Source organism: Genypterus blacodes, unplaced genomic scaffold (genome assembly GCF_046128005.1).
Source record: "Genypterus blacodes isolate CSIRO-AG114 ecotype Tasmania unplaced genomic scaffold, CSIRO-AGI_Gbla_v1 ptg000039l_1, whole genome shotgun sequence".
NCBI classification, from domain to species: domain Eukaryota; kingdom Metazoa; phylum Chordata; class Actinopteri; order Ophidiiformes; family Ophidiidae; genus Genypterus; species Genypterus blacodes.
This window is the reverse complement of record NW_027466852.1, coordinates 4,986,856-5,001,427: the sequence shown is the minus strand read 5'-3', so window position 1 is coordinate 5,001,427 and position 14,572 is coordinate 4,986,856. Positions and strand designations below refer to the sequence as shown.

The window sequence follows — 14,572 nt, the reverse complement described above, 5'->3', positions numbered from 1 at the left end:
CCGGGCACACAGTATTACTAGATACAGACATGTGTTTAAGCTAGGAATGCTACATGGCTAAAACACTAATCCAAAATATTGTTCCATCTTGTCTGCATCTTGTCATCTCTGGTCCAATTAAGACAGCAGGTAATAAGTTATGATTCGGAAGTTATGATCTTCACTCAATTCATCCATTTGATTCCATTTTGAAAAATGTTAAAATATTAATTTAAATATTGAATCAACTTCAGGTCACGGGTTCCATCGGACAGGAGACACTCTGAACTGCTCTGTGTTACAAATAATAATTGCGCCACTCTGATGACGAGACCACAAATCATTTTCATTATTTAATAAAACGTTTTATTTTCACTTTGTCAACAGACAACATTGATGATCTCATCTGGAGAACAAAATCACAGTGTAGAACTTGAATAAGTGCAAAGAAATAATGTCAAAATAAAAAGTCTTCTTCTCTTCTACCCATCACATGGAAAAGGATTTTTCAAACAAAATCTTTTTTTTAACAATCGAACAAAATGTGCAATGCAATATTTGTCAGCGGAATGAGCAAAAAGAAAATGCTACAAATGGGTTTTTCTTAAAATCATAAAAACTAGAAAAGCTCAGTATCGCCATTTCAAAAGAAATTAAAATCATAAGATTTATTTCAAAGTTAAGTCCCACCTATCTGAACAGAACCGATGGAATTTCTGCTTTCCTCAACCACAGAGCCAAACAATCATGTTTCCAGAACTTGCAGTGTTGTTTCCTAAACTTTATGACAGCCTCTTAGCACCAACTTTGTATCCACTACAAATGTAGCCACTTCAGCAACGAGGGCCCGAACAACACTTCCAACATTCAGGTTTAAATGTGTAAAGGTTTATAATACTGCTTTGTTCAGAAATGTCCTAACAAAAACAAATAGAAACAACCGGTAAAACAGCAACTGTCTGTTTAAATTGACTGGATTATCCTGCATGTCAGATAGACACTTGGTACAAGTGGTGAAAGGAAAACGATATGTGTTATGTTACCCAGCAGTTCCTTCCGTTGAAATCCACAGAATGTTGCACTGAAAGCTTTACAACAGGTGCACAGCCAGGAGGAAATGACCAACAGACCACAACCATCTCAGTGCTACAAAGCTCTCAGCTCTCAGCAAAGTCTACACTCCCTGTTCAGCCCGTCCTTCACAACTGCACCAGTTTGCAAAGTTATCTGTCAGTTGCACAACTGCCCCTCTCGAACATTTAGGCAATGTGGTTTATGAATGCACTGCACATGCAGATCCCCACGAGAAACCATCCACTCCTGTCCCATGCAACAACCATCCAGCAGAGAGAAAAGACAGGAAGTGAGATGGAACTCCTCTCTGACAGAACGTCAGCCCGGCCCGTGTGCCATTTGGGATGCTGCTGAAAGGAAATACTTCAGCGACTGAAAATCTGGCCTTTTGCCCCCTTAGCTGCAAAAAACAGTATGGCACAAATCAGGACACCTATCGGTGCAGTTCCTTACAGCGCCTGTGTTTCCGGATGCATCAGTTGCTGCACAACTAGGTCTATATTAATAATGGGATTGAAGTAGAGAGCCCAGTAGAACAGGCAGTTGCAGACAAACTGAGGGACAAAAGGCCACAGCAGGGCGAAGGCAAACCCCTGAGATACCATCTTCCACAAGTGGTTCCACATCTTGCCTGGCAGCGTCCTAAGTAAAGAGGAGAATAGACGTTAAGTGTGTTTGTGTCATTTGATAAACCAACGGACCAAAGCTCCCTCTCCGGCCTTCCCGCTGTGTGTACCTGATCCTGGATCTGGTCCAGAGCCTCCACAATGTGCAAACCTCCAGCACGGACAGCAGCATGGCGTTGACGATAATAAAGCGAGATGTCCAGTAGTGGATTGATAGCCAGTCCAAGGCAAACTCTGCAATCAGCTGGTATGGAAGCAGGACGTACTTCAGAAGGAACTCCACCCACTGCCGCCAGTTCGGTTCCAACTGGCAAGACAGAGATCATGGAATTATAAGACTGACACTGTCATTCATGTAGGACAGATGAGAAAAGAAGACATTTACGGCAATAATAATCCATCCACGATACTACTTACCATTTCTTTCTAGTTTGTTAAAGAGGTCATTAGCACAAACCATCAGCCTCTCCATCTTAGTCTGTTTTAATTCAGATTAGTGAATACTGCACATGAGGACACACCGTACGAGCCCTTTCGTCTTGAGATGTATTGACTGCTGGACTGGCGAACCAGGAGAGGAGGGAGGAGGCACAGAGGGCTGCTGGTCTTTGCAATATAAAATCACATTATGAATAGATCATTTTGCAGTGGTTGGCCACATAACTCCCCATCGTCTCTCTCTCTCTCTCTCTCTCTCTCTCTCTCTCTCTCTCTCTCTCTCTCTCTCTCTCTCTCTGCGCCTTACACACGCAGCAAAAAGCAGCAGCAGTAGATACCAAAACATTGATGCTGATGGGGATAAGAGCACCCCCTCTGCAAAATCCCAAAATTGCTAGAGCCTTGGTTTGCTTTTGAATTGATTGATCTTGTGCCTCCTCTGACGTATTGTATTGACCGAATGTGTCGTTCTGACGTTGCATGGGGCACAAGAAGTGGTCTAAAAACAGAGACCTCTGGGAAACGGGGAGAGGAGAAGACCAGGATACAGAGGAGGAAACGTACGAAATTAAAAGACATCCTTCAAAGTGATGATTGCTAGGCGGCAGAGAACAGTGCAATACTTTTATTTTTGTTTCCATTTAGTTTTGTCACCAAGCTTCATTCATTTGCACTGAACAGAGATTTCGATGTCCTGACAAGAAGAACTGTGTAGAACTGAACAAACCATGTTCAGAAACCTGTTTGTTATTTCATCTCCTCATTCATTAGTGTTGACTTTATTATTTTCTAACTTCCTTTCATCGTCCGCCCTCATTATAAGGGGGATACATACTTGTCGAGAAGTGACATTCCCGTGCTGAGTTTTAATCCCTCTCCGGCCCTGCGTAATGATATATTAGTTACATTCATCATATGAACCACAGCACTTGGACTCGTAATATCACAGTTTGGCAGTGAGAAAACCGCACCTGTGTGTTGAGGAGGAAGCCGTTTTCTGTCGCCGGCTGGTCTGCGTGTGTGACGGCGGGGCAGCAGGTATGCAGGAAGGGCAGGAAGGTCTCAGAGTAGTCAAATAAATACAAGTAGAAGAGCGTGAGACGAGGGGAGCTCTTCAGCGCGTACAGCAGGAACAGAGACTTCCCTCCATTTATCGCCTGGCAGAAAGTGAGACAAGGGAAAGAAGTTGTTTGTAAAATCTTAAAATGAAGAACAGTTGCACTAATCTATACAATGAGCAACATTTTTTTCAGGAGAAAGTTAAAACAAACATTTGGATAACTTAAAAACAAACAAAAAACCTGTGCAAGTGAAGGAAGATGATGTAATCAAAGGCGTTTGGAGGTCTGAGATAAGAAGCAAACTAAATAATGAACATTCTTGGTCTGCCGTGTCTCTCACCATGATTCGTCTTCCACCAGTAACTAATTTTTTACTTCCAGTATATTAATTTCATTGTTACATATTTAAAGTTTTAAGATAGTCCAGGACACAGACATATGAATGGACTAACTTTTACAAATCATGATATGAGTCATGATATAAGAGTTGGCGCAGAGCAGTTCTCCTGTTTACCTTATACTCCCACAGGTTCTGTGGCAGTTTGACCCCCAGGGTTTTAACTCTGTCGAGTTCGGCCAGAACCGCCCGTCTGTGAGCCTGATTCTCTATGTTGTAAGGCAGCTTTGACAACTCTTCATCGCCGAGCATCAGCAGTAGCCTAAGGGGAATCCAACCAACAGCATGTGGCATGAAGGCAATGGAAGCATAAGTTCAAGCATTTCATATCAGTCTGTATATCTACTCGCATTGTGTTAAGCGCAACAGTTAGATGATTGCTGCTGGCAATGACAAATATAACACATTTCCGTTTTATGTTGTTGATCAAGGGGAAGGAATTTATTAAGTACAAGTATGTTATCTTTACCTCCCATTCACATTTTCCTGCTGGAATTGTTCTCTATAATGTTTGGCCCAGGGCCCTAATTGTTCTAACCAGGACACCACTTCCTCTGTTGTCCAGCGAGACACAGGCTTGCTGATCAGCAGGTCACTCTCCTCCACCACGCCGCTGCTCCAGTGATACACCAGCAGCATCACCTGGAAGACATCACAGTGAGTGAGTGAGTGAGTGAGTGAGTGAGTGAGTGAATGTGACAGTGAGAGAAGAAGAGAGAGACAGAGACAGAGACATAAAGAGAAATCCATCCATAAACCCACTATTCACTGGAACTTCAAATCATCACACTTGGATATATTTCATGGCGTGTCTAGATACTAGATAGACATTTATGCACAAAGCTGTTGCTGATTAAGTTGAGGTATGAACAGGTTTGTATGGTAGCTGGATTTAAGGCTCAATATTCCCCACGGGTGATTTATTGTATTCTGGAAATCAGTATTCTCTTGATATCGACTCGAATCAAATCAATTCAATCAAATCGAATCAATCATTTCATTTTGATTTAACATCATAACAGAAAGCGTCATTGGCACTTCACATAAAAAAAAACTAAACTGCAACTTTGTGTAATATAAAGATGTATCCAGAATGCCTGTGAGAGAGTTGTGAGGTGGCTGTAACCCCTCGTCTACTTCCAGAGGGCCCTGTTGGACTCAAACAATGTGAAACGCCAACGAGAGAATCATAGATTATCTGTTGGACAGGACAGCACGCCAACAGGGGCAAAAACAGTCGGTGCCGTCATCTATTTACATATTGCTGCAAACACCAGCACAGACAAAAGTCATGCCACGTAGCAAGACACACACAGACGTTGCTCCCAAATGCCACATGGACAAAATAAACAGTGTGCACATGGACAACAAACCTCATCATCACACACTGCGGGAAACCTGATGCTTTTTTTTATACTGCCCTCGTTTAAAATGCCAACATCTCATATCACAGGTTTTGAATCAAATGTTCAAATGTTTTATTACCACTGATTACTCACTGCGACACACGAGAGGGCAAAAAGGACTCCAGAGAAGAAGAAACCTGCTCCTTTGCGCTGGTTGGTCTTGGATCTGCCCATGTGGTCTCCATACCTACAAATATATAGACATATAGACACGTTACCTCCAAATACGTAGGACTCCAATGCATAAAAAGCCAAATTACATCTGATATACGATGATAATATCACTAATTAGGAGGATTTCAGGAGCTTCTGGTTACAATAAGCTGTGGCTTCTCTTTTGGAGTACAGCAAAGTGCTTAAAGAACGCGCTTGTGTATCGCTTCTGGATGGAAAATTAAGACAAAGTTTAAAATCTTCAATGGAAGGAATCACATCTTGGGCAGGAGCTGTTTTCCACCGACATCAACAGTTTTGCTGGTTCAATAAACTGACCTATGGATTCGAGCTATGAGTGCACATCCATTTGACCTGTGACCCTTAGCTGTAGAATATGAGCCCAAACTTTGTGCTACGGGGATGACGTCATCACACATATCATTTCACATCATGTTGTCACATTAAAAAAAAAGGTGCAAAAGCTGAATGGAAGCCTGGCTGCACACCATAACTGCACTCACATCCAAAATCAAAACACTTTAATTTCCCCGCAGATAGCAAATCTCTTTGTATCACACTCTACCTCTGGAATGCCAGCAAGCTCCGTGAGGTTATGGGGTTTGCCTCCATCTCTGCCCTCCTCCTTTGTACCACCTCACTGAACAGCTTGTCAATTGCATCCCTGGGAAGAAGAAAACACTTCCGTTTGGTTTTGGGTCACCCCTCCAATGTGTATTCATTTTGGAAATAACACACTCCTATTGGATCTATTATTCTAGCAAATGCAACAAATGTGTGCATGTGTAAAATTGCAAACACTCACTACTAGTTATTTCTCTAATCTGACTGACTTAAACCTTTTATACCAGTGGTTGTGCTAAATAATTTCACAGAAGACCAATATGTGTACATCTTTCACATACAAAGGTGAGGTACTTAAGGCATAACATCTGGCATATTAAACAGCTTCTTTCTGGAAACCTTACTAACACAAGGCTGGAAGTGTATCTGAACCACCTGTCGTACATCCGTCATTGTCAAGGTGAGCGAAACACAGCGTGTATTCATCCGGGCCTGGTTGAGTAAAGCATACCTCAGGAGTATGTTGATTTTAGGGAAGCCCTCCCATTTCTCCCGGCACTCCGGGCACTCGGTCTTGTGTGAAGACTCCCACCACGAAGCCAGACAATGGCGGCAGAAGTTATGTCCGCAAGTCAAAGTGGTGGGGTCCACCAGGATGTCATAGCAACAGTGACACGAGAATTCTTGCTCTGAGAGAGTGGCGCTGTCAGGGAGCTCCGCTGGGTCAGGAGGACCGTCCATTACCATTAACACTCCCACATTGTCTTCTAATGAATCTTCCATCTGTAGAAGGTGCAGCAGTTCCAAGTCTAAAAGAACAAAGATGTTACAAAGTGAGCACCAGGATAGATTGATGATGACAAATTTGATGTTACAACGTTAGCACCAGACAAAGAAACGAAATGTCAAAAACAAAGATATTCTCAAAGGTGACAAACATGAAGACAGGGCGAAGCGAAGTTGCATTGAATGTTCGAGTTCATCAACTGTTTACAATTTGCGTAAAGTTACATTTCGGTGTATGGGAGTAGAGTAAGAGAACGTCACCTGGTGCGCGCACTGACAACCAAAGGTGGGCTGTTCGGAACCAAACGGTGGAATAAATAAACAAATCAGATTCGTGTCGTTTTATCTCATGACGTTTAAAAGATTTTGGACTGCAGGTGACGTGACGACATCACTTGTTCAGCTGAACGTCACCTCGTTCACTACAGGCTAGCTGCTGGTTAGCCTCTAGCTACGTGCGGGGGTCCGTGCGGAGTCAACACGGACCCAGCGGCAGTAGTGGCTCGTAGCGCCGCTAGTTAACCCGCGGCTAGTTAACCCAAGTATGCTAACTGTAAAAAAGGAGTTTTTCTTGTTAGTTACTTTGCGCCATTGCGTAAACTAACTCCTTCCTTCATGTCACAGGCCAGGTTTATCTTACCATGAACGACCTTTGACTTGTGGCCTGCTGGACCGGGTCATCACACCGCTGTCTGACTCGTCTGTCGGGCTAACTTGATGTGCGCTCTTAGGCGCGTGCTAAGCTAAATGGAGAACCGACGCAACGGAGGGGAACCAGTAGCGAGTGGGAGCAGCTGGAGCCATGGCCGGGTTCTGCCGCTGCGCTGCGCCGTGCCGTGGAAAGCCCCACGCAACACGCCCACGTCCACGTCAGCGCGTCATGCGGGTAGGTGACACCGCGCGTCATTGGTCGGATTTACCTCTGAGCGCGAGAGAGAGAGAGCGCGATAGAGAGAGAGAGATATGTATGGCTACAGATAGGATATCAGCATAGAAATGAAACCGCCTTACAATTGCATTCGGTCAAGTTTTACATCTGATCAATTTGGTTAAACGCATTTTTATGCTTTATTGTCGGCGAGATCGGTTATTGGTTTTAGAATGAATTTAAGTCACAAATGATGCACCGCTTGTAAAAACATCTTTCTGTTCAAGTTTACTCGTAATTCTTTATTTTTGAGCATAATATAAAAAACAGTAGCAATTGACATACCGACCATGGTAATTAAAAACCTGTTACACATTTAATATGAAGTCATATTCCATTGATCAACAAACAGTTCTGAGTTAGACAAGTTGTGGCTCACAGCCTCTAAGCCCTGGAGTGTAATGAATATAAGTCTGAATATAAGTAGCAGATAAAACCTAGTCTGACTTTACTTTACTTTACAACTTAACTTTACTTCCCATAGTGTTGCTTTTATATGACACATGCATGAACTAATTACATGAAGATTACAACACTTCCTCTGAAAATATTTTAAATGTAAAAGCAAATATGTGCTCAATATTTTACAGTTGGCATATAGCATATCTCAATATTAAAGACACCACTCTCATCCACCACCTAATACCTCAGCCAGGTGCAACTGTAGTTCAAATGAAGCAGGGAGAAATTGAGGTCTTCAATTAAAGTTATCGGAGATTAGAAACATAGTATAGCCGTCACTGGTCTGCGTGCATGATAATGAAGACTTTCAGCCCCTGGGACTACTGTCTTCTCCCTGTCCTGCTGGATGTGGGACTTGCTGTCCACTCTGGATTTCACCTGCTGTCCACCTACAGATCTGCCATGCTTTCTGAGGGGAACATGTGACTGCTGCTGTTTATGGACGGACTTTGGGCCCTTGTCTGGATGCCAGCAGCAGCCAAACCCACTCTCCCTACAAACTTGGACAACTCTTCTACATATTGCAAACAGCCAGCACCAGATTGATCCCACCCACACTTGATGGACTCGACATTCACACTCCGTTTTGCTTTAATTACAGAAACAAAACCTTGAAAAACGTGATACTGTTCTATGCAGTGAAGTAGGTGGCGATGTGCGCTCAATTTCACTATATGATCTGCCACTGAAAACAAGGAAGAAGAATTGGTGGCGCAACAACAGTGGAGCTAGTTTGTTCCCTCTCAGCTGTTTGTTTCTGACACAGACTCGGTCTCCTAACAAACTCGACCCCCGCACTGCGCCATGTTTGAGGTAACCGATGACTGCTCTGATCATCGTTGTCCGGCGTGCTGCTGTTTGCTGCTGCGGCTTGTGTCGGATGCAGGTCTACCGTTAGCTGCTCGCTTTGCTACAGCTAATTAATGACACACGCTCGATGTATAAACAGACTTTCTCGGCTTGAGATCACACGTTTCACACTCTTACGGCTCGGTGTCAAATAACACCACATTTAATAACGCTACGGTAGCGTGTTAGCGTGTGTTGTCAACATATCCAGCGTCAGCTTTATAAACAGTCGAGCGTGGAATAACGGACACTTGATTATACAGCCTCGGCAGCTGATCAGGGTGAGCTACTGTTATCAAACTGACACCACGGTGGCTCCTGTGGCTAAATATAAAGCTTGCTAAATGTAAATGGTATTGAATTAAAGTACAATTGCTGCCATAGACTCCGAATTGAACTTTGGACAGTGGCGACGCTGGTTTCGTTTTAGCCCCTTGTGGCATTCGAAGCCTTAACGTCATCCTTTATCCAACAGTCGATCCTTTCTTATAAGCATAATGCGTCAACATTCATGTTTGACATTTCACCCTGTAACTGGTCTTGCAGGTTTACGTTGACACACTTATCCAGATTTAAGTTTATGGGTGGTGATGGCCACAGCCACAACTAGACACACCCTCATACCATGCTTAATCACACCAGTATCTCCCTGTCTCTGTATTTCTTAATAGGATCCTGAACTCCAAGATCCATTGTGTCTAGATAATAACTATGAGGACCGGAATTCACCACCACATCCCTCAAGAAAAGCACCACCAAGCCCGGACTATAATTGTGAGACGCCAGAGATTAGAGTAATCATCAAAGAAGAGGAAGGCTGGACTGTGAGTGAAAATAGTGAGTGAAGAATGAAATCCATATCTTAAATACCAGTATAATCTTAACAGATGGTATATACAGTACTGTTCATAATGACTTGATTTGTCATTCCATTTTGCCGTGTGATGTGAAATACAGATGAAGAGCTCAATTCAAAAGGAGAAAAAAGAGCATCAAATTCAGAGGATAACTCCACACACATTTATCCAAATCAGTGCACAACATGCAGGAAGGAGACCATCTCATATGGAGCCAAGAGACAGCAGAAAATACATTCTGTGAAGAAGAGCTCTGACTCCCTGCAGTGTGGGGATTGCATCCTCAATGCCCACAATCTGAAATGTCACCACTGTAAATCCCCTGAGGCATCTGGAGGCCCTGCAGATAAACACTTCAGTCTCACTTGTTCAGTCGGAGAGGGGCAGGAGAGACATATGCTCAGCCACTCTGCTGAGGCAGGATACCAGTCCTGTGTCTGCAGGAAGAACCTTTCAACGTCAGGAAATGCGACACTGCATCAGTGCAGTAACATCAAAGAGAAACACTCCTGCTCAGCATGTGAGAAGACACACAGCCCCAGAGAAAAAGTGACATTTCACGAGGGACTACAATCGGGGGAAGAGCACCAGGGCTCCAGACATGGACACAACGTCTCTGAGAGTAGTACCACTAAGGTCGACATGCCATCCCATTTAGAGTGTTCTGCTCAAGACCAGACACCCAGTGAGGAACAAAACAAATCTTTTCCAGCAGCTACAGAGCTACACGACAGTGATGAGATGAAAAAAGCAGTACCTTGCCAAAAAGTATGTAAAGATATTTATTCAGCTCTTACTTATCGAATAAGAATCTTTCGATATAATAATGAAGATTTTGTTTCCCACATTTTTCTTCACTGCACATACAGTACAACCATATTGGAGAGATGTGAAAGTCTGGGGTCATTTCTTGTCATACTTAACTTGTAACAAAAAGATGTAGTACATCAAACAAGATGAATATATATTCATAACACTCTGTGTTTGATAATTAGGATACTGGGGAAGAAATGGCTCTTACAATGGTGTCTGGTAACACGGATGACCAATCGCTGCAAGAGAAGGAAGGGGACGACCAAGAGGAAGAAATAAGTTGCCAATTCAACTCTAATGGTGACATGGTCGACTCGGATACCAGTAAGTGACTTTTAACTGTACACTAACTGTATGGCAACTGCATCGGGGAGCAGTGGACTCATCATGGAAGTTTTTGGAGAGTAGTTCTGCCCTCCTATCTTAGTAAAAGCACAAGAAAATAAAAGTGAAAACAGTAATGACGTCTGTGAAAGGGTTTTTAGTTGATTTTCCAAATTTTTCATCAGCAAAGAGAAACAGAAGAAAAAGCAAGCTTCCAGAAAAAACAGCATCATCAGCGAATGTCCCAGATGTAGAGAAAGAAGCTCCTGCTAATCCTGGTGAGTAAATGCATGGAGAGATTAAAATATGTAATGATGACACAATGATCCCAAAAGCTATAAGGAAAGACATTTTATTAGTATACTTGTGCAACATAGGGGTTTTAATGTTGGATATAATTGAACAGCTCTCATCTAAACCTCCATCATAATGTTACACGAAGAAGATGCAGTTAATAGTAGACTGCTGTCTTTGTCCGTCATGAAGAATCACAATAAAATTACAATTGATTGTTTCAGTTTGACTTGACATTCACCATCCTTTTCTGTTTCCTCCTTCCTTTCCTGCTTCCTTTTCTGTCCCCACTGCATCATTCTCCTTGTCACAAAGGCAAGAGACGGTCTCGACGAAAGACCTCAGATACTCCACAGTCTGCTGGATATGTGGCAGGAGAGCCCAGAAGTGAGTGTTCCCCCTGCTCCTCCTGTTTGATACCTGTCACCTGTGTGGATCTATATGATGATGTGTATAACTTATATCCTCATAGTAACAAGGTGTACGCGGAGAAAGGGTGTTTTCCCTACGACAGCAGAATCAGAAACACTCCACACGCAAACAGCCTGCAATACTTCTGGTAAGAGAAGAAAATAGAACTTAGAGTTAATTGTGTGCATGTGTGTGTGTGTATTTGTTGGATTGACACACTTTTTTTGTTTGACCAGCTAAGAGACCTTGCAGAAAGAGGAAAGTCACCATCCCATCTGCTGAAGGAGAAGGACAGACCATGGCTGCTTCCTCTGTTGGTAAGACCAGATGAAATGGTGCACAAATAAGTGTGTTTTTTAGCATTTTACCACAGCTGGTCACTGCGAGTTTGAACAGATAATTGCAACGGTGCATTTGGATAAACAATTAGACCAATATGCCTCACTCCTGCAGGCTTTCTAGTTTTCTTTCCTAGTTGTAGTGGCAAATGGCACTAAGATAAATTGGATACCATCTCAAACGCAAACTGATTGCCATGAAGAAAAGGTTTAGCCGAGCTTATTTGAAAGCATTGACTATATTCTTAATTTCACGTTCTTCCCCCTCCTGAATAGCAAAGAGGCGCCCTGGCAGAAAGATGGTTCGCACAGTAAAAGAAATACCACTTGAACTCCTGAAGACGCCCAAAGAGAAAATCAATTACCACTGTTCGGTGTGTGGCAAAGAATTCCCACACGCATACAAACTAGAGAGGCACGAGCTGATCCACACAGGAGAGAAACCTTACTGCTGCTCCATCTGTGGGCGGGGTTTCAACCAGAAAGGGAACCTCAAAACGCACTACAAGGTTCACTCAGGTGAGAGCTGTCAAATGTACTGGATGATTTGTTCTTACTGTCTGTTTTCATGTTCTTCATGCTCATGTAAAATACTGAATTTGAATGGGTACCAAACAAAAAACAGCAGAAAACGTACAAGTTCTTATTTTTATAGTTGAAGGACTGCTTTCTGTGCACACTAACTACTACTGCCTGAAGCACTGAAATGATATATTTAAGTATTAAGTGAGCTCCTATTTTCTGTTCTCAGCGTACTTACTCATGGATAACATGTCCGTTTTAACAAAGTCCCATGAGTAAAGTGATATTAAGTGATTTGCTTTTCCCTTGTGTAGGGCATAACAGTGCTGTGGACTGGGATAATGAAGTGAATCCTATAGCGTCAGAACTCTCTGAATACTTGAAGTCTCTGCCAGGGGAGTCGAGGATTAGATCATCCCTTCACTGCCAGGAATGTGGGAAAGAATGTGAAAGCACCAAAGCTTTACAAGCGCACCAAATTACTGCACATACACAGGCGACGGCTGAATTAAACACTACTGAGCACAGAGCATTGCAGCTCCATTTCTGTCGACGCTGTGGCGTTCAGTTCAAGGACGAGGAGCAGCTGGAGGAGCACATGAAAAGTCACGTTAAGGAGAAACCCTTCTCCTGCCCCGACTGTGGCAAGAGGTTCATCAATGAGAGTTACATACAAGTTCACCAGCGGATCCATACTGGGGACAAGCCTTTCCTCTGCGTCCAGTGTGGTAAAGGGTTCCACACAGCATCTTCTCTCAAACTGCACGAGATGCAGCACACAGGGGAGAGGCCATTTGCCTGTTCTATCTGTGGGAAGACGTTCCGGATAAACTCATACCTAACGGCACATTATCAGACTCACATTAAAGAAAGACCTTTCCACTGTAGTGTCTGTGGGAAAGGCTATTCCAGAGCAGAGGAACTGAAGGTGCACCACAGGCTTCACACTGGAGAGAGACCTTATCATTGCAGCGACTGTGGGAAGAGCTTCATTTATCGCCAGGGTCTGAGGCAGCATCAGCGCACACATACTGGAAAGCCTATGGGCCCGACCAGACAGCTCGGTAGACCTAAGCAGCAGCCCCGCTCTAATGCCAAGTAGTTGCACAAGTTTTCTTCATCTTAATTTGATCAATGTGTTTCTTCCACACACAGAGACCCTGTACTTCCTCTGCAGAGTGAATGTAGGCTCCCAGGGCTGAATTGAAAGCTGCCTTTGTCTGTATTCATGTTTGTGTCCATGTTATGTTCACTCTTCTGCAGTAGTACACTTTGAGTGCCTTTGTATTCTGCATGCCAAATACAATATTTCATGTTGCACAATATCCTCTTTTACTTTTATTAAATCCATTGTAATGGAGGACAGAAACTTTACAGAAACATCTTGCTGTTTATTCTACCTAACAGTGGATATTGTTGACGTTACGAAATTTGTAGTGAGGCCTGTTTTGGTCACTCGACTACTATCACATGGAAACTACCAATGTGAAATGCTTACTTCTTAATATAATGAGATTAGTTTGTTATTCACAGTTCCAAAAACACACTTCAGTCAGTCCAGGAGCTACCACATCATTACGTATTACCTCTGTCAAGGCAAGGTTATAGTTTAGCCTTGGTTTGTGTGTGTGTGTGTGAGTGTTTGTGTGTTAGCAGGACAACTCAGGCTGTGCATGGGAACGATAAAACAAACGGTTGAAACAAACGGTTGAAGTTTGAACATGTATTTCATGTATATATATACTGTATGTAGTAAATGATATAAGGATAATGATATATATGACAACTGGAAACGTGATGGAAAAATTATAAAGCATCTGAGACACTCTGAAACACACAAATCAACTTTACACACAGATTTAAACAGACTAAACACACCCATATAATCAGTGAGTATGGAAGCTTTACAACGGCAGGGACTCGAACCAGCAACCCTCTGGTTCTTCGGCGGAAGCTCTACCCACTAAGCCACTGCCTCCCAAATGACAAAGGCTTTGGCTGGGACCTATTTGGCATTGGATGATGAACAGCCAAGAAAAGGACGATGAAACGGTCCCTGCTAGCGTCACATACTTGTATAAATTCACACACACACAACCAAAGAGAGAAGCAAGCTCAGGACAGGACAGTATATTGCAGCTAAATAAGTTCACACCATCCAGTTAATCGTCACTGATTGATCAAATATATGACCTTTCCAAAAATACCACTTCTCAGCTGCAATGCAAGATTAAGTCTCATGAACTAATTTAAGGAGGTGCATAAGTGT

At 43.0% G+C, this 14,572-nt stretch overlaps 2 protein-coding genes across 4 annotated transcripts; one reads left to right on the top strand and one right to left on the bottom strand.

The window, feature by feature from the left end:
* Positions 1 to 322: 322 nt before the first annotated feature.
* Positions 323 to 7,267, bottom strand: LOC142997059 (bifunctional apoptosis regulator-like). 2 transcript variants are annotated; one of them, XM_076148239.1, is made up of 9 exons: positions 7,146 to 7,267; positions 6,231 to 6,528; positions 5,721 to 5,819; positions 5,075 to 5,168; positions 4,045 to 4,217; positions 3,693 to 3,837; positions 3,089 to 3,274; positions 1,790 to 1,986; positions 323 to 1,695 (listed from the first exon to the last, which is right to left on the bottom strand). In XM_076148239.1, the coding sequence occupies exons 2-9, from the start codon at positions 6,500 to 6,502 to the stop codon at positions 1,503 to 1,505; spliced, it is 1,359 nt and encodes a 452-aa protein (XP_076004354.1). In that variant the 5' UTR covers positions 6,503 to 6,528; positions 7,146 to 7,267; the 3' UTR covers positions 323 to 1,502. The 2 variants fall into 2 exon arrangements, with proteins under 2 accessions (XP_076004354.1, XP_076004355.1); XM_076148240.1 differs by lacking the exons at positions 323 to 1,695; positions 1,790 to 1,986 and adding an exon at positions 1,994 to 3,000.
* A 40-nt stretch (positions 7,268 to 7,307) lies between these two features.
* Positions 7,308 to 13,829, top strand: LOC142997055 (uncharacterized). Of its 2 annotated transcripts, none has more exons than XM_076148233.1 (10): positions 7,308 to 7,391; positions 9,416 to 9,581; positions 9,702 to 10,369; positions 10,597 to 10,738; positions 10,924 to 11,016; positions 11,348 to 11,419; positions 11,505 to 11,591; positions 11,680 to 11,760; positions 12,058 to 12,300; positions 12,618 to 13,829. In XM_076148233.1, the coding sequence occupies exons 1-10, from the start codon at positions 7,308 to 7,310 to the stop codon at positions 13,403 to 13,405; spliced, it is 2,424 nt and encodes an 807-aa protein (XP_076004348.1). In that variant the 3' UTR covers positions 13,406 to 13,829. The 2 variants fall into 2 exon arrangements, with proteins under 2 accessions (XP_076004348.1, XP_076004349.1); XM_076148234.1 differs by lacking the exon at positions 7,308 to 7,391 and adding an exon at positions 8,335 to 8,708.
* Positions 13,830 to 14,572: the final 743 nt, after the last annotated feature.

Excerpts from the sequence above, each read along its gene's own strand:
- LOC142997059 (XM_076148239.1), bottom strand. The coding sequence starts at position 6,502 with ATGGAAGATTCATTAGAAGACAATGTGGGAGTGTTAATGGTAATGGAC. Across the intron at positions 5,820-6,230 it reads AAAATCAACATACTCCTGAG|GGATGCAATTGACAAGCTGT; the intron begins GTATGCTTTACT and ends TCTTCTTCCCAG. Across the intron at positions 1,696-1,789 it reads TGGACCAGATCCAGGATCAG|GACGCTGCCAGGCAAGATGT; the intron begins GTACACACAGCG and ends CTCTTTACTTAG.
- LOC142997055 (XM_076148233.1), top strand. The coding sequence starts at position 7,308 with ATGGCCGGGTTCTGCCGCTGCGCTGCGCCGTGCCGTGGAAAGCCCCAC. Across the intron at positions 10,370-10,596 it reads AAGCAGTACCTTGCCAAAAA|GATACTGGGGAAGAAATGGC; the intron begins GTATGTAAAGAT and ends TTTGATAATTAG. Across the intron at positions 11,761-12,057 it reads CATGGCTGCTTCCTCTGTTG|CAAAGAGGCGCCCTGGCAGA; the intron begins GTAAGACCAGAT and ends CCTCCTGAATAG.